Genomic DNA, 19757 nt, shown 5'->3' on the forward strand with positions numbered 1-19757 from the left:
AGAAGTAGGAAATACTTGCTTACATCAACAGTAACAAAAAAAATTTCAGTATTGTGAAGAACGCGATCACATTTAAGGAAAATTTTTATAAAGGGTGTTAAACATGCTGACCTTTACAAAAATATGCTCAAAAAAATATATGTGAAAGCTGTGGATGGACTAAAAAGGTACATTTAAAGAAATGATGTGGTCATAATAAAAAAAGAACACTTTTATACATAGGATTTTATTTTGCACTGCGGTAACAATTTCATTATAGACCAAGGGGGAGAGAGAGAAAAAAAAAGGATAAAACCATCACACTGAGTAAATTACTAAAGCTTTTCTACTTTTGACAGGATTTTCCATCTGGTAGATTTATTGTCATATCCCCTTTGAAACAGACAAGATGCTTACCATATTTTAAAGATTATAGGTTGCCACTGAAAGAAAAATTTTACACAGTCACTGTACATCAAGGTTGAAAAACTGTCCTGCATGAAAAATATACTTAGAAATCATGTGAATAAAAGCAAAAGAAAACATTATTGTGTTTAAGGAAAGATTAAAGTCCTCATAATGTGCCATCTAAATGTGGACATTCATTCTTCTTGGAGTCGCTTAGGTGTAGGGAGTTCTTGCTTCTGCCCATTTCACTCATTATACTGTGTTTCTACCCAACAGTATTCATTAAGGCAAACAAATCCTTTTCTGAGGAGGTCTTAAAGAAACTGTGGACATATAGCAAACTTTTGGCATTAAAACAGGTTAACACATACATAGCCTTTAGTAATGTACATTAAGCATATTTTCTTGGACTAGTGACAAGAAAAGATGAACATGCTTGTTAACAATGTCAAAAAGTTTAAAATTCAGTGTCCAAGCAATTCCTAACAATGCTTCTGTAGCTTTAAGCTCTAAACAGTATAGAATTTATGCAAATGCATTAAAGAATTCAAGCTTGGCAAATTACACCCAAGCAGGTTAAACTGTATATACAGAAAGTAAATGATAAATACAGAATTAAAAGAGTCCTTCTGGTTTTCCTTATAGCCTTGAAAATTGACAAACTTTTTGAGGACAGTTCTAGAATATTAAACATTAGGTCCACAGGTGTCGGGAAACCTAACCACACAAACTGATTTAAAATACTCAAGATGACTTTGTAGTGTTTAATACAGTTCAGTTCGTAGGTAAGGGCACAAGACAACATTTAACAAAAATAATCACATCAATTGACCTAGAAATCAAATGCAAATAGATATGAATACAATCTCCAAAATCTGTCTTTTTTAAGTGAACATTAACCATTTATTCAAAGTTATACAAGAATTTCGAAGGATTAGAGTCTCCTGTGACATAAAGCCATTTCAAATAGTTTCATGTCTCAGCTGAGCAGGAGAGAGTGAAAGAGGAAGTGAGGAGCCACATTTGGGCAGCGAGACGGTAAAAACGGACTCAACAGCAGCCTCCCCCGGCCTGCTGTCCTCCCTGATTGCCCGCGTGCGTGGCATTAGTAGCAGCGTGCTGAGGGCCAATTTTAATGCCGTTTGCCTGAAAGGAGGAAGGGGAAAGGAATAAAAAAAAAATGTTAAAGGGACCCAACCAGTGCGGTTTAACTAAATTTAAAGAATTCCACTGAATTCTTAATGATACAATTTTACCGAACAACTTAGGAAAAACATACATGAAACAGATGTATACAACATTTAAAGCAGTGTCTCTTAGGGGACTGCTCCTTCCTTTTTAAAAAATAATCCCGTGGAAATATTTCTGAAAATAATTCTTTATCACACCAGGTACTTAGGAGGCAATGAGACCCAGGCAATGCTGCTTTCCAGGGCATTCTCACTATGGAGAAATTGTTTAGAACAATTACTGCAAGTAATCTTTAAAAGATAAAAACATGCACAGCCCGGTCCTGCTCTAATACAACGTAAAATCTTTTCTCTAGACAGCATTTCTGTTCCATGTTGAATCAGCTGTACAGGCTAAAGGCATATGAGTGTTCTGTGTCATCAATAATTTCTATGATCCCCAAAGACATGGCAGCTTGCCAAGAACCCACACACAGAGTAGTTCTTTCATTCATCAAACTCACACTTCTGTCTTAACCCTCACTCCCTCAAGTGGATTTTACCTAAAAATACAACACTTTGAGAAAAGTAATACAGTAGCTTCAGAAATTAAGCTCTTAAGGAAACTTTACGTCACAGTAAATCTCAGATTTATAGTGCTTGGCAGTTGTTCTGCAACAGTAGTAGCCTTGGGGTTTCTGGCACTAGCTCAGTATTGACAGCAGCTGATGTGGTTTCTTTTCGCTCTTTTGACTCCTCTTTAATAAAAAGCATGCCCTATGGCTCATTGGTTTTGCCCCCTCTGGGCTGGTAGCAACTTCTTGAGGAATCAAGGAGTCAGACCTGGCATCGGGCCAAATAAATCGCACGGCCTGTTGGCTCCTGACAGCACATTACAATCAAAGCTGCACCCAGCCCAGTAAAGCAGTCAGCTACTATATGAAACCAGACAGAAACGATGAACGTGCCCTTTTAAACAGAGGCCCAATTACTGTTCAATTTATATGGCATTAGTCTCTGAAGGGCGTTGTCTTTAACTCAAAATCTACCGCCATAAGCCTAGAGGATAGGATTTAGAAAATATATTACTCTAAATGAAAGAGAAATGAGAATATCAAGTACTTTTTGGAAACCTTAGGCAAACGGTTGTCTTAGCAGAGAATATCGAGGGAGATATAGAAGAGCCTCGTTTATGGATAGGCCGAGAGGTACATGTGCAATAAAGTATTCCTAACAACACTTTCCTAATTGCAACTGTGGGAGGAATAGGGGTTTTTCCCTCAGAAGCACAAAGTCTTAATATGGAATGGCAAAAAAATTTATGTAAAAGTAAATAATATACCATACATCCACATAAACATTCTGAAATAAGTAAGTGCACAGCAGGGATTTAGGTCAGAAATAATAACCTTTGGTAAACACTCTGAATTACATGCTTCAAAGCTGTTTTATCCTAATCATATTCATCAAATAATTTTACAAAAAAGACAGAAACAAAAACAATGCCAATTGCTAATTATATATATTAGTCTCCTGAAAACATGCTATACTGAGAGTAATTTCCAAATTGGGTATTTTCTCTCTTTCATACTAGACAACAGAGAGAGCATCTTGCATCAGTAACATCGTTCGTGCATTTACACACTAGAAAATTATTCCCCAAAGCAGATGACACCATATGGACATGTGGCTGAAAGTGGATTTTCTTCTCTCTTTGGAGGGTTTATTTTTTTTCTTTTTGCATTGCTTGCAATAAATGGTCACTTATTTTCACAAAGTGCTGCTCTACTAGAACATAAACATTTATCTATTATAGAACACATAACAAATTTTCAGTTACAGGATTATCAATTATTCATATATTAACTGACCTCATAGACTCATTTTAAGAATTAAAAAAATGTAAAATCATGAATCCATGTAGTAATTAAAATTCAACTCTAAATTAATATTAGCCAACATTTGCTTATCTATCTATCTATCTATCTATCTATATATACCTCATTATTAATGTCAAAGACTCCTTCTTGGATTTTCTCATAAATTTCTTTTGCTGTATTAATAAATGCCTGAAATATAAAGTAGAGAAATTGATTAGAATTATTTAAAACTGTAACAGTAAAAGAACATCATATAAAAACTGTAGAATATCATAAGGTTCCGTATAAGAACTCAACAAATATAATACAGAATATTAATTAATAAGGACAAAACTGTACAATCACTTCAATAGAGGCAGAAGCAGCATTTAACAAAATCCAACAACCTTATGATAAAAACACCCCACAAAATAGGACTAGAAGGGGACTTCGTCAACAGCATTTATGAAAAACTCACAGTTAACATCATATCAAGTGGTGAAGACTAAAAGCTTTCCTAAAGATCAAGAACAAGGCAAGGACGTATACAAATGTTAATTATTAGCATCAACAGCCAAAAAGTGGAAACAACACAAATGTTTATCTACTGATGAATGAAAACCAAAATGTGGTTTAACTTTATAATGCAATGTTAGTCATAAAAAAATGAAGTATTAATTCATATTAAAATGTGGATGAACCTTGAAAATATTATGCTAAGTCCAAGAAACTAGATGTAAAAGACCACACATAGTATGATTCTATTTATTGAAATATCCTGAAGGAGTCTATTCATAGAGAGAAAAAGTAGATTATTTGTTGCCAAGAGTTAGGGAATGAAGAGTGACGACTAATGTTATGGGGTTTCTTTTGGGGTGATAAAAATGTTCTGGAATCAGGTAGTGGTGATAATTGCATAATGCTGTGAATACACTAAAACCCACCAAACAGTACTCTCTAAAGCGTAAATTTTATGGTATGTGAACCATATCCCAGAAGAAAAATTCATCACTGGAGGGGGTGGGGGGAGAGGGAAGGGGGCAGGGATACCATAATGTGAGAACAGCACACATGAGAAAAAGACGTCAGGTCAATAAACTTCTGTGTTGAAACTAGCTTACTTTTAGAGACTACTGTTCCACACAGGATCCTTTTTGCCAGGACAATGTATTACTTAATACACAGTTTAAGGGGGAAAGACTCAAAGGATGCTTATGATAAAGAAATAAAAAGCAGCCAAACTTCTTGCCATGTTGAATAAAGGCTTATCCTTTTTCCATATAGCATACTACTAGATTGGCAAAACAAAACAAAACAAAATCAGTATTAAAACCTAACCAGGGATCCCTGGGTGGCGCAGCGGTTTAGCGCCTGCCTTTGGCCCAGGGCGCGATCCTGGAGACCTGGGATCGAATCCCACGTCGGGCTCCCGGTGCATGGAGCCTGCTTCTCCCTCTCCCTATGTCTCTGCCTCTCTCTCTCTCTCTGTGACTATCATAAATAAATAAAAAAATAAATAAAAAAAAAACCTAACCAAATTAAGCCTCTAAATATCAAATGAATCCACAAGCATTCTCTACCTATGTAAAATATAAGCTATTAGGGGGTGCCTGGCCTAGTCAGTACAGCATGTGACTCTTGATCTTGGGTTCGTGAGTTCTAGCCCCATGATGAGGGTAGAGATTACCAAAAACACAAATAAATAAGAATAAATATTAAGATGTTTTATACAAATATTGCCAATGTTATAGAAGGTGTTTATAAACTCATGTTCTGATGATCCCATCTGAGAGATCACAGGTAATAGCATTAATATTACAAATCAGGTCCTCTTCAGTGAGCACTGAAAATTCACAAAATAAGGCTATTCTCCACTAGCACTGATAGTTTTAATTCCAAATTTAAAAAGTAAACAGGTTCGTGGAGAGGAACCAATCATACCTTGCGTCTTTTCCACACTGGAAACATTTGACTGCTGAACTTGCCACCAGAGCTTTTGTTTCCTAATTAACAGGACTGATATGTTTCCACCTTTAAGGGCCTTACAGCTCCCCAGAGTAATCAATCTACTGCAGCTCAATTACTGCACCAGGAACACACCGGTCAGCGAAGGAGACGTGCGACTGCGGCAGGAGCGCAGAGATATGAATATGCATAAACTCTAAGTGGCTGATCGAATCATCAGAGAGGGTCATGAGAATTTGCAGCAAAATAATGAGAAGAATTAATCACTGCAGATTCACAAGACACTTAGGAGGTGAGTGCGCTTTTCGTGTGCGCGGGAGTTACAGTGAAGGAGAAATTGGCTTCCAGCCAGCTCTGAATTGATTCACGTTCCTCAAAATTGAAGTTATTACCCTTATAAATAAGGAAAAACTTAACTTTATTTCCAATAACATGTCAATTACAGTGATGGCCTTAGAAACTAGGCTAACTAAATATTGAAGTCAACAGATTCATGAATTCACAGGGCTTGAAATCCTTAAAGGGGCACCTGCATGTGTACATCTCCCTAGAACATCAGACGGAACTACAAGATCCCATAAATGAGTTATAACTTCATATATACAAGCACTTGTATTATAAAAGCCATTAAATGTGCCAATTTATGTAAACAGACTTTTTTGTTAATCTGTTGATGCATCATTTTAAAAAGTGGCTCAAGAAAGCTATGCTGGGGGGCACCTGGGTAGCTCAGTGGTTGAGCATCTGCCTTTGGCTCAGGTTGTGATCTTGGGGCGCTATGATCAAGTCCAGCAGCACTGGGCTCTCGGCAGGGAGCCTGCTTCTCCCTCAGCCTGTGTCTCTGCCTCTCTGTTTCTCACGAATAAATAAAATCTTAAAAAGAAAAAAAAAAAGCTATGCTGCATGAAATTTTTTAAGTCACTACTAATTTTATGACTTGATAGTACTTCATACTTCATTAAGCGCCTTTAAGAACAGTTGTACCCAATGGACTTAAGATGTATTTTGTGTCTGAAAAAACATGTAATTAATTCCATTACAACTGAAGTACATAAAATGATTTTCTTTTTTTTTTTTGATAAAATGATTTTCTTTCATAATTCTTATCATCTCCATGAAATAGTCTTTGGACAATGCTATATTTACTTGCCATCCAACTGAGGATTCTATGTTGAAAACACTGAAATAAAAATATCTTCCATTCTCTGGGCATATTATAAAGAGAGTATTATATAGGTGGGTTATTTTATGTATCTGATAGCAAAATTAATTATATTTAATATTATCAAATAACTAACGATCAATTTTAATGACTCCTCAGTTTAAAACCCAATGTGACAAATGCAGACATTAGTTCACATGTTTTAAAAGCCCATGGCTATCAACTGAAACTACTGAATTCCCAAAAATAATGAACATTAACCAAATACTGTTAAGGCTTATTAGAGATAAAATGAAACTTCTAAGATAAGAACCTTGGGTGTTACAGACAAGATCTTTTCCCTAAAGCTGCAAGCATTTCAAGAACTTGGAAAGACTAGAGATATCTCACAATAACTGGCTAGAATCTTAATTGCTCATTTCACTCTAGTCACTAAAATCCTCAAAAATATTTTTAATGTAGAGACCTAACAATGTGAAATACCTCTAGAACACAGACAATGAAGAAATGAGTAACAATTTGGCTAGATACAAGGCCTTTACATTAAAGCTATCACGTTTTCATAGGACAGCTTGAAATTCCTTCCAATTCTATTTTTTTAAAAGATTTTATTTATTTATTCATAGAGACACACACAGAGAGAGAGAGAGAGAAAGAGAGAGAGAGAGAGGCAGAGACACAGGCAGAGGGAGAAGCAGGCTCCATGCAGGGAGCCCGATGTGGGACTTGATCCCGGGTCTCCAGGATCACACCCCGGACTGCAAGCAGCGCTAAACCACTGCGCCACCAGGGCTGCCCTCCTTCCAATTCTAAACATAATTTTAACCAGTTTCATTTTTTCTATTTCCCAGGCTACAGAAACAAATTCTGAGAAGGGGGCAGGAGAAAGTAAAGGGGAGGAGCGCTTGGGTGGCTCAGCCAGTTTAAGCGTCTGCCTTTGGCTCAGGTCATGATCTCAGAGTCCTGGGATTGAGCCAGGTATCAGGCTCCCTGCCCAGCAGGGAGTCTCCTCCTCCCTTTCCCTATTCATTTCCCTCTGCCCTCCAATCCCCATGCTCTCCTCTAATAAAATAAATACAATCTTAAGAAAAGAGGGACGCCTGGGTGGCTCACTGGTTGAGCATCTGCCTTCGGCTCAGGACACGATCCCGGGGTCCTGGGATCAAGTTCCACGTTGGGCTTCCTTTGAGGAGCCTACTTCTCCCTCTATGTCTCTGCCTCTCTCTGTGTCTCTCATGAATAAGTAAAAATCTTAAAAAAAAAAAAAAAAAAAAAGAAAAGAAAAAAGGAAAGGAAAGAAAAAGGGAGCACATGTGAGGGCAAATCTGTTTTGAGTGGTAGGTGGGGATGAGCATGTGTAGTGTTAGGGCAGCGGCAATGGGGGAGCCTGCATATGGTGGCAGCTGTGGGGATAGCCAACTCGGGGGCATCTCACAGCTCCTGAGGTGGAGTACAAGCACTAGTGACAATGGTCCGTATCATTCAGGAGAGAGGCTGTAACCTGGGAAATTAATCTATCTAGAATACTTATTTCTTTATTATCAGAAAAATGAAGCAAGTTGATGGCACACCTACAGGAAATTGTTAGCATTCGTGCAATACTGTCAAAGCATGACAACCTAAAGATTATTGTTTGTGACACATAAGTTAGAGCTATAAGCAAGTACGTTATATACTTCTGTATTCTACAAATACAGTCAAATCTGAACATTAATAAATAGGTTATAGAATAGGAAAAAAACATTTGCCGGAAAACCAATATCAAAAGATTTCATTATTAGTACTGTGAAACTTACAACATCTAGGCAAATCCACAATTATGAAGTATAAACAGATTTCCATGTAGCCAACTTAATTTGGTGAGCTGCTTACTTTCCCATGCAGGAATCCACTCCAGTATCAGAGGGTGGACTTCCTGACTCCCTCTGCATTTTACCATTAGCTCTCCCCCTTTGCCCTCCTTTGATTAATTGCCATGATCGGTTCTTTACCTTCATTAGCCATTAACTGCCTTCCACCTCAGACACTAATCTTTTAGCCCTTGGCAGTAGTTATCTGAATGGTCCTAATACCTGAATTTAAGTCAGTCTTCAACAACTTCCCTAGCAAAAATGAAAATAAATATAACCGGCCAAGAACTATATACTCATTACACACAAGCTGATGCATAACCTGTCATTTGTCATTCACCCAAGGGCACCTCTTAAATTGTTACCTTAGACTCAGCATTCCCCTAGGTTCTATGGAAGACACAGGGAAGAGGCAGATATAGTTCTTACTGCTGCTAACTAAAACAACTTGGTGGGAGAATCGAAGCACAGGACTTAAATCTCTGTTGAAGATGCAGGAAAAAGAAACTTTCTGCACTGGCAGAGGGAGACTGCATGCAGGGCAGGACTGAAGCAGGTCTGGATGGAGGCCAAGGACAATGTGCTAAGAGGGGCCTGCCTTTGCAGCCCATGAGGGAGAAGAGAGGCAAGGGGAAACCCAGAACAATGTTTCTCTTTCTTTTTTTAAAAAAAGATTTTTATTTATTTGATGGAGAGAAAGAGAGAGAGGGAGAAGCAGGCTCTATGCTTAGCAGGGAGCCCTGATGTGAGACTCTATCCCAGGACCCTGGGATCATGACCTGGGCCAAAGGCAGATGCTTAACTGACTGAGCCACCCAGGCGCCCTCAGAACAGTGTTTCATTTTTATTATAGTTTATCAGTTTTTAAAACAAAATAATGAAAATGGTCTACAACAGAGTAAAGATTTAAATTATTTCTTTATGTCACATGCTGCCACCTGGTGGCAAGAGAAAAAGTGTAACATCTAATAGGTAAGAATTCAAAATACATCCAAGTACCTTAGTTTCAACTAAACATCCTGAACAGAGGGGCACCTGGCTGGCTCAGTTGGTGGAACAGGCGACTTCTGCTCAGAGGGATGGGAGTTCAAGCATCATGTTGGGTGTAGAGATTGCATAAAAATAAATCTTAAAATAAATAAACATCTTGAACAGAGAGTTGCTACACAGTAAAGTACCCTGATTTCACAATCAGTGACTCTTTAGTTTTGCTCTTAGAACTAAGAAACATGAGGTAACTTAAATGCTGTTTAACTGTCTTCTAATTTCCTAGTCAACGCTATGAACATCACATGTGTCCAGATGACAAAGCTATTAGTAACCAATATTTACTAAGTACTCACTAATGGGCCAGTCTATATGCTTAGTTAATTTGCAGAGGTATTCATTATTTCTGAAAGAAATTCAAAATATGTATAATAAGGAAATTAATTTTTTCATTTGCTTCCAAGAAAATCTGTGGGATGAAGTTATGCCTGTAAGATTAGCAGAATGGCCAAGGGTAGAGTTCTAGAAACAGACTGTCTAGGTTCAAACTAGTTCCACCTCTTAGTAGATGTGGTGCTCTGGACTCCTACTTAATCTCTCTGTAGCACAAGGATAACAATGGTGCCTACTTCACAAAATTGTTAGTAGGATGAATGTGGAGCACCGAGAGCAGCGCTTGGCAAGTAGTAAGCGCTCACACTTGTTAGCCTTCCTTATCACGAATGTGGAAGTGCAATGACGTGTGGGGAACAGAAGAGGGTACACATGTGAAATGCGAATGTGCCCTGGAACACTGGAGAGTAAAGGAGAAAAATGGTGATCAACGCTGACTGGTAAGTGAATTAAAATATCTTGATTAAGTAAAAACTAACCATTAAGAAAAGTAAATTAACAACATAAAGCATGTTACAGTAAGCCCTGAAGAATAAAATACATTGAGATAGGCTTAATATGATGCAAAGAAAGAAAAGTCTTGTGAAAAGAACATCAGACTAGAATTCAAGATTAGGCCGTTTAAACACAAACTCCTTCAAATTCTATGGCTTTAAAATGTTCTTCGCCTACTTGGTTTAGTTTCAGTAAGAGAATTCCTACATATATCATTCAATACAATGGCTTTCAAATTGTATTTTACGGACAAATTGTCGGGACCACCTCTTGGGATGTGGTAGGTAACAGGAAGAGCCCAGTGAAAGGAGAAATGAATCTCTTCTTTCCCCCTCATTTTCCATGGCATCCCATTCTACTTTTCTTTCTTTTAGTTTCCTGTGTTTCGTTAGAAGAACGAGAGCCGCTGCTAAATCTACTCATTTTATAGACTGGGCTGAACTGCAAAAGGAGAAATGATTTGTCCAAGACCACGCAAACTGCAGCAGAAGCAATGAGCAGGATTAACGTTCTGCCTACCACATTTATCTTTCCTTTATCAGGATCACTTACTTCTAACACAACTCACAGGAATTTTATTTATTTTATGATGAATTTTATAAGGAGGCAAGGTTGGCAACAGGGAGACCTGTAGAGAGGCTAACACAATAATCCAGGTAAGAAATGAAGACCTGAGAAATTAACAGTGGCAACAAGAATGGAAAACAAAGATCAAATTTAATATCTACTTTGGAAAAATTAAAAGGATGTGGTAAATAATAGGGAAAGAATAGTAAGGTGTTTAAGGGTGACTCCATTTTGGCTGAAGTGATTGATATGGAAAGGTATACTGTGAATTGATATAAATAAAAAAGGGGGGCACCTGGGTGGCTCAGTCAGTTAAGCACCCAATTCTTTGATTTCGGCTCAGGTCATGATCTCAGGGTTGAGATCAAGCCCGAGTCAGGCTCTGCACTCAGTGGAGAGTCTGCCTCTCTCTCTAAAATGAATAAACTTAAAAAAAAAAAAAAAAAAAAACAAACAGGAAAAATCAAGTTTCAAAGAGAGAATAAAGACTATTTTAAACACATGAATTCTAATGTTTATGTCAAATACAAGTGGAAAAGCCTTGGTAGTTGATCTAGATAACTGTGTGCCTCTATACGAGTATGAACTATAGAGTAAGTATGTGATGTGCACATATCAGCATGACTTTCTCCGGTAACGTTTAGCTACTTTGGTTCAGTAGAGAAAGTGGATGTAACCTTCAAAGTTAGTTAGGCTTGGATGACCCAAGTTCCATTGGGTGATGGCCAAATAAAGGGTGGAAAAATTGATCCTAGTCAGCAAAATCTTCCAATTAGAGAAAGGGAGTAATAAGTATTTATTAAACACTCCTTCAAGGATGCTGGAAACCTGATTAAGGTCAGGTCAAATTTCCAATGAAAAAGTTGGTGGTATCCTTAACACTGAGAACAAGGTTAAGCAGACAAGAAAGTCTTCAGTTTGCATCACATTCCAGCTCTACAGGAATACCCGTTCCACCACACAGAATATAGCCCAATGCAAGTTAAGATGTCCTCTCAACACAAATTAAATCTGGAGGTTTTCAAGTACTGGGACAGGACACAAACATTAGCAAGGGGCCGTGAAATTGGTCTTCTTAGTTACACAAGTCACATGTTAAGACACAGACATCCACCTATCCTGTCAGGTTAGATGGCTTGGCAAGCTATTGCAATCTGTCTTAGGGCTAGTTGACTGTTTTCAGCTGTTATATTCAGTATATCTTTTAGTACTTTAGCAGCTAAACCAGGAATTATCAGCCTTGATTTTTCAATAGTTAAAGATGTTTAAATATTTTGTTTATTTAAGTCATCTCTATACCCCAACATGGGGCTCGAACACAAGACTCCAAGACGAAGTCACATGCTCTTCCAATTGAGCTAGCCAGGTGCCCCTAAAGATTTTAAATAATCTCTATACCCATTGTGGGGCTAAAATTTAAAACCCAGAGATCAAGAGTAGTGTGTTCCACTGACTAAGCCAGCCAGGCACCCCAAAAGTTTAAGATTTTTTAAAAAAATTCATTAAAGACACACATAGAGGGGGCAGGGACAGGCAGAGGGAGAAGCAGGCTCCCGTGGGAAACCTGATGCAGGACCGGACCCCAGGACCCCGGGATCACTACCTGAGCCGAAGGCAGATGCTCAACCTCTGAGCCACCCAGGTACCCAGTTTAAGATTTTAAAAAAGAAAAAAGAAAAAAAAAAAAGATTTAAAAAAAGATATTTAAATTACTAAGACTTTTGCCTCAAAAAAATTTTTTTTTAAAAAAGATTTTATTTATTCATGAGACACAGAGAGAGAGAGACACACACACACAGGCAGAGGGAGAAGCAGGCTCCATGCAGGGAGCCCGACGTGGGACTCGATCCTGGGTCTCTAGGATCGTGCCCTGGGCTGAAGGCAGCACTAAACTGCTGAGCCACCCGGGCTGCCCACCTCAACATTTTTTGATGTTTATGTATTTTTCTGGTTTTCCATAAATTTTTAAGTAAAATTTATGAACACAGGGAAAAATAACCTGTCAAATGGCTGAGAGAGTGAGAATATTTGATAAAGAGACAACTGTTAAGCAAATGGCAAGTTTAACCACAATTCACAGCACAATCATCTTTAGTTCCTAGAGGGAATATAATACTATCAGTTTTGATAATGTACAACTCTGAGAAACTGGAATTTTATTTTACAGAAAAAAATACAGAGAAAAGACAGGGAAGGATATAAATAATTTATATAGTTATTATATATATAACTACATACACACACAGTTACATGTATAATTATAATACAATCATGTATCACTTCTGTGGCATTTTGAAATCTTCATAAAGTTAGCATGAAGCTTTTGGGAAGGGGTCTTTTTCCTAGCCTGCTGCAATCTTTGTGACATTCATTCCTGAGTCTAAAAAAAATCTTTTCAAACTACTAAGACACTAGGTCGCTACTGAAGGAAACTCCTGATGAAAGGAAGAGCCAATCTGTTCTTTTGGGTTTTCAAAAAACTCACGGGTTTTAGAACGCTTAGGGCAAAGACGGTTTAAGACAGAATTTCACCTACATTTAACAAGTGGGACCAAAGCATAATTTGATTAAAGACTGAGGGAAAAAGTACAAGATTGAAGTAATTAAGTAAATATGTAACCATCCAAATATTTTGTTATTTACTATGCAGGGGAGAAACTGTGCTAGGTGCTGGGGATGCAGAGATGAAAAGATAGTCTGTGTTTTCAAGGAATGCTGCCCTTATGTTGAACCAACATGAAAAACAAGTGTCATGCATAAGAGTGCTAAGATAAATTTCCTGCTCAGGAAGATACAGGAATGAACACAGAGAAGAGAGCTTATAACTTCTATGTGTGCATGTGATGCGTGGTGGGTGGCAGATGGGGCATAGAGGGTATGTTGTGTGTCACGGCATTCCAAGAGGAGGTATGAGACTTCGTTATATCCTTGAAGGATCAGGTAGGAAGAAAGGGCATCTCAAGAGGAGAGAACACTTTCTGTGGAAGCCAGTTTAAACAGTACTACCCAGATGATGAGCTTTTAGTTTAATATAGAGAGCACATTGTATGGAGTTGGCTAATAAGAGAACTTGTCTTCCAAGCTGATGAGTTTGATTCTGAAGCTGTGGGGAACCCACTACACAGGGTTTTAATAAAATTGGGGAGTGACATTCAATTTTCATTTTTAAAAAAAGATTATTTATTTATTTATTTACTTACTTACTTATTTATGATAGACATAGAGAGAAGGAGAGAGGCAGAGACACAGGAGGAGGGAGAAGCAGGCTCCATGTCGGGAGCCCGACATGGGACTTGATCCCGGGACTCCAGGATCGCGCCCTGGGCCAAAGGCAGGTGCTAAACCGCTGAGCCACCCAGGGATCCCCTCAATTTTCATTTTTAAGAAGATCTCAGAGGCAGCAACACAGAGGATAGAAAAATAAAGGCAGAGAATCCAATAGCAATGACAAAAGAGAACAACTTGGGGAGGTATTTAGCAGGTAAAAATAACAAGACACAAGTGAGAGCAATATGTATTTACTGAATGTGAAGGGTAGGGAAAAAGAATCACTCTAGGACATAGGCCACTGAAAAGTCAAATATCCCTATGGCCTGTTAAGGTAAGAACAGAAAAGCATTTATTAGCATAGCAATTAGGAGGTCCAGGGTAACCTTGGCCATGGTAGAGAAAGTCAACCTATAAACTGAGGTGTGGAAAAAAAAGAGAGGAAATGGAGATGGATCTTACTAGAAGATAGAAGAGAACAAATTCAGAACTGGGAATGACAGATTTTTGTTTTTAAAATGGTTGAAACTGGACAGCCCGGTGGCCCAGCAGTTTGTCCCCGCCTTCAGACCGGGTTATGATCCTGGAGACCCGGGATTGAGTCCCACGTCGGGCTCCCTGCATGGAGCCTGCTTCTCCCTCTGCCTGTATCTCTGCCTCTCTCTTTCTCTGTCTGTCATGAATAAATAAAATCTTAAAAAAAAAAAAAAGGTTGAAACTCGATTATGTAATTATATGCTGAGAGCTAAGAATCACTAGAGGAGAGGATGAGATCGTTTGAAGGATTGTTTCTGAGTAACAGAAAAAGATAGCAGTCTCCCAGGTTGTTCTGTTAGGTAACAGAGCTGAAGGAACTTCACAGTCTCTATACTCCTCAGAGCCTGCCCAGGAGCAGCAGCATCAACAACACTAGGCAGTTAGTTCCAAAGGCAGGTTTTCAGGCACACTGTGGACCTACAGAATCAGAATCTGCATTTTAACAGGATTCCTGGGTGATCTGAGTGCACATTAATGTTTGAGAAGCACAGTTCTAAAAAAAAGAAAAAAACAAAAAACTTTTTTTTTTTTTTTTAAAGTAAGCTCTACATCCAACGTGGGGCTTGAACTCATGACCCTAAGATCAAGAGTCATATTCTACACTGAATCATCCAGCCAGGTTCCTCTGGAAAAAAATGTTTCTACAAGATATTGTGAGCTGGGGCACCTGGATGGCTCAGTGGTTAAGTGTCTGCTTTTGGCTCAGGTCGTGATCCTGGGGCCCTGGCATCAAGTCCCACACTGGCGTCCCCACAGGAAGCCTGCTTCTCCCTCTGCCTGTGTCTCTGCCTCTCTCTGTATCCTTCATGAATAAAATCTTAAACAAACAAACAAAAACCAACCAAGATATTCTGAGCTAAGGAAAAAGCAGTCTCCACACCCTCAACTGCAACCTATATGTTACCATGAAGAGAATAAGCAAAATAAAAAAGACCTTAATCTTTCAGATACCACATTTTCCCTACCCCAATTCCATTTTTGGGGAGAATGATTAAATCATACTGGGACACCTCGGGGTTAAAAGTGCCCAAGTTTCTTAAAGGGGGGGTTCTCAGGGACACCTGAGTGGCTGAGCAAGATCATGGTCTGGGGATTGAGTCCCATATCGGGCTCCCTGCGAGGAGCCTGCTTCTCCCTCTGCCTATGTCTCTGCCTCTCTGTCTCTCAAGAATATATAAATAAAATCTTTTTTTTTTTTTAAAGGGAGGGGTTCTCAGAAACTAATAACTATTGTGAATTCTGGTTATCTACAAGGGGGATACATGCAGATCCTCCTAAACATGTTTGACCATGGAATCCTATGCAGAGGTGATCATTTTAATTAATGCTCCTCAAAAGACAGAATAATCTTCAATACTGCTATTCTCTACTGTGTGGCACAGCAGAAAGGGGATAACATATGAGAAAGAACTTTGACGCCATACAAATATACAGCAGCATTATTTCAGGTACTTGGCATGTTTTAATTGCTTGCAAATTCTTATGAAATACATTTTCTATTTATGAGACTCTCTTCTAAATGCTGACATCACATGTGTGCAATCAACATCACTGGATTCCAGTGACAGAAGGAGGTTCTTGTAATCTTCATTATCAACTCCTCAGTTTGTCAGAGGCCAGATTTTCCTGGGACACTGCAGAGTAGGACACTAAACAAATCTGTGGTTCTAGAATGAACTGCCAGAGGGCAGCAGCTGGAGAGGTGTTTCTGTGAGGAACCAGCACAGTTACCAGGTACACATGATATCTTGGTGTCCTCAGTGACCTTCAGGTCACTTGTTGAAAACAGAAGTTAAAACTAATATTCAAAAATATTTACTGCTGGTCACATAGCTGATTCTTATTTTCCTATCAGTAAAATCTTTAGTAAAATGGAAGTCAAAGTATTTTTTTCTTTTTTGTCAGTCAGAGGTATAAAAGCCTAAATCTCATTTTCCTAAAATGTAATGACACTATAAATGCTCTGCATACTCAGCAGAAATATTACTTGAATAAATGATAGGCAACTAAATGGGTTTTCCCCTCTATATGCTATGCACTCAAATAGATGGGTATAGCATCCAAATATCATGTTTAAGAGATCACTACTAGAAACTGTAAATGTAAAGAATTAAGTTCTGGTCTCCTATTACTGTGGGAATACCATACAGACAAAACTATTTCAGTTGAAATTGTCTATTTGATTTCATTGACATTTAAGGAGATGAATTATGGGGTGTATTTCTACTATCACATTTATGGGTGTATTTCCTCAGTGAATAACAAAAAGGATAAATGATAATAGCACGTTTAGAGCCATCCCAAGTTGTATAAAAGTGATTAAAATCCATTTCATAGGAAGGATGAAGTCCTTTATTATAACTTGTAACTCAGAAATTATAACTTGCAGTTTGGAAACCGACATACTTAAATGTAATATTATGGTAGTTTGCTAATACAGAAATGTTTTACATGGAGAAAGCTTTCTATGTTTGTGTGTAAATAACAAATGTTTATATGTGTGTGGTATTAATGTTATATATGATTTTATAAATAGATCTTGTCTGAGGAATTCTCATCTTTGTGGAGTAATATCCAGTTGAGGCAGACTAACATAATTTTATCTTTATGCTCTCTAGAAAATAATTTGAAATTTTTTTGGGGGGTGGGGGAGGGAGGGGAAGGGCAGAAGGAGAGGGAGAGAAAGAATCCCAAGCAGGCTCCATGCTCAGTATGGAGCCCGATGTGGGACTCAATCTCATGACCCTGAGATCATGACTGGAGTCAAAATCAAGAGTCAGATGCTTAACTGAGCCACCCAGGTGCCCCCCCAAAATAATATTTGAAAGTATAGTCTTGGTTTTGTTTTAAATTTAAGATCCCAGCTGAAGATCAGTAGAATAAATTCAGGTAAGAGCAAAATAGAGGGTACAGGAGAGGCTAGAGTTAAGGAAAATACAAAGTTCAAGATACTGTAAGTAGAGCAGTGCTGAATGATGGTGACATGGAAGGAGGTCATTAGGGTTTAGGGATGGATGAACTTGGATCTAGGTGTCAAAATCACCAGGAAGATGTTGAAAACAGCTGAGGATACTCACTGAAGAATTCACAGCTTAGAAAGAGCCCATCAAACAAGTAGAAGTGGTTTCATTTCCTAATAGCAGTTTCCAGTCTTCCCCCTCTCCCCTAGATTGTCATTGAAATAAAGCACTTTCTAAAGAAGATTTTATTTATTTATTTTAGAGTGAGTGAGTGAGAGAATCTCAGGTAGATTCCTCACTGCATTTGGAGACTGACAGAGGGGGTAGGCCTCAATCTCATGACCCTGAGATCATGACCTGAGCTGAAATCACGAGTCAGATGCCCCTGAAATAAAGCATTTTTAAGATCATCATACACATCGCACCTATTTCTAAATGAAGAGAGAGGAGGCATGTACTATGTGGAGTTGCTGGTGCTTCACTTCACTGATTTTAATTGTATCCTGTTACTCTGGCTCGGGGTTTTTCAATCTCAATACTACTGATATTTGCATCAGATAATTTTTTGTTGTGGGAAGCTATTCTGTGCACTTTTCTCTAACACCAGTTTGGCTGTTCTTCCCCTCAAAAGATCTTTCATGGATGAAATCATTAAGCCGAGTATAAATCAACAGATCCACAGATAAATAGTAAACTTACTTCCAGCAACAGCTCAATAATGCTGGAAAAATGCTGTCATCTGATGCTGCAAATTAACCAATCTGTTCCAGGGAAGTTCAAAAGTTAAAAATTTCATGGTCTCTATTTGCATTATAGTAACTAGAACTTGATTAAAATATAAAAACAGATTACAGCATAATAGCAAAAGCCAACAGGTCTAGTAATAAACATTAAGGAAGCATCACTCTATCAGGTTTAACCTTAATGAATAATCATGTAGTTTTAAATTTCTAAGAAGAACCTTTATTTTTTTTAAAGGTCCTTCCTTTTTATTTTTATTTTTTATTTTTTTTAAATTTTTTATTTTTTTTTATTTTACGATAGTCACAGAGAGAGAGAGAGAGAGAGAGAGAGAGAGAGAGAGAGAGGCAGAGATATAGGCAGAGGGAGAAGCAGGCTCCATGCACTGGGAGCCCGACGTGGGATTCAATCCTGGGTCTCCAGGATCGCGCCCTGGGCCAAAGGCAGGCGCCAAACCGCTGCGCCACTGGGGCTGCCCCTAAAGAGAACCTTTAGTCAAATAGTCCATGATCAAGACAGTGGTATTGTATAAATCATTTTTTAAAAAAGATTTTATTTGTTTATCCATGAGAGACACAGAGAAAGAAAGGCAGAGACATAGGTAGAGGGAGAAGCAGGCTCCCTTTAGGGAGCCCGATGTGGGATCCCCATGTTCTAGGACCCCGGGATCATGACCTGAGCCAAAGGTAGATGCTCAACCACTGAGCCACTCAAGCATCCCCATTCTATCTTTTAACATACTGTAGTCTCCCTTTATCTGTGGTTTGGTTTTCCATGGTTTCTGTTACCCTCAGTCAACCGTGTTCCAGAAACAGATGATCCTCCTTTTGATGTATAGTCAGGTCAATAGCAGCCTAACGCTATGTCACAATGCCTAAGTCATGCACCTCACTTCATCTCATAACATAGGAGTTACATCATCTCACATCATCACAAGGGTGAGTACAGGATGATGTTTTGAGAGAGACCACATTCACATAACTTTCTGTATGTTATACTGTTATAATTGTTCTATTTTATTAAGTTATTGTTATTAGTCTCTTACTGCACCTAATTTATAAATCAATGTTCACTGGTATGTATATATATATAAAAAAGTGTTATATAGGGTTTAGTGCTACTTTGCAGTTTGAGGCATCCACAATTAAGGAGAGACACTACTGTAATTCTCTATTTTATATATATAAAAAAAAGGCTTTTAAGAGAGTTGTCTTTTAATGCAGGGGCTCTCCAACTTCCTCTCTATACACTATAGTCTAAGACTGGCTAGGAATTGAGTACTTCTCAATAGATTATACAAAAAGGGTTTAGCGGGAATGCTTGGGGGCTCAGTCCATTGGGCATCTGACTCTCGATTTCAGCTCAGGTGGTGAGCTCAGGGTTGTGGGATCAAGGCCTGTGCTAGGCTCTGTGCTCTA

The 19757-nt window shown here is 38.4% G+C and overlaps 1 protein-coding gene across 2 annotated transcripts in view; it reads right to left on the minus strand.

Annotated features, from left to right (window-relative positions):
* Positions 1 to 210: 210 nt before the first annotated feature.
* Positions 211 to 19757, minus strand: part of RAB2A (RAB2A, member RAS oncogene family) — a 90525-nt gene continuing 70978 nt past the window's right edge. For both annotated transcript variants that reach the window (XM_041769009.1, XM_041769010.1), the window contains exons 7-8: positions 3557 to 3625; positions 211 to 1533 (exon numbers count right to left, since the gene is read on the minus strand). In XM_041769009.1, coding sequence (XP_041624943.1) covers positions 1438 to 1533; positions 3557 to 3625 — 165 coding nt within the window. In that variant the 3' untranslated portion in view covers positions 211 to 1437. The remainder of the gene's footprint in view (positions 1534 to 3556; positions 3626 to 19757) is intronic.

Source organism: Vulpes lagopus, chromosome 9 (assembly GCF_018345385.1).
Source record: "Vulpes lagopus strain Blue_001 chromosome 9, ASM1834538v1, whole genome shotgun sequence".
Taxonomy (NCBI): domain Eukaryota; kingdom Metazoa; phylum Chordata; class Mammalia; order Carnivora; family Canidae; genus Vulpes; species Vulpes lagopus.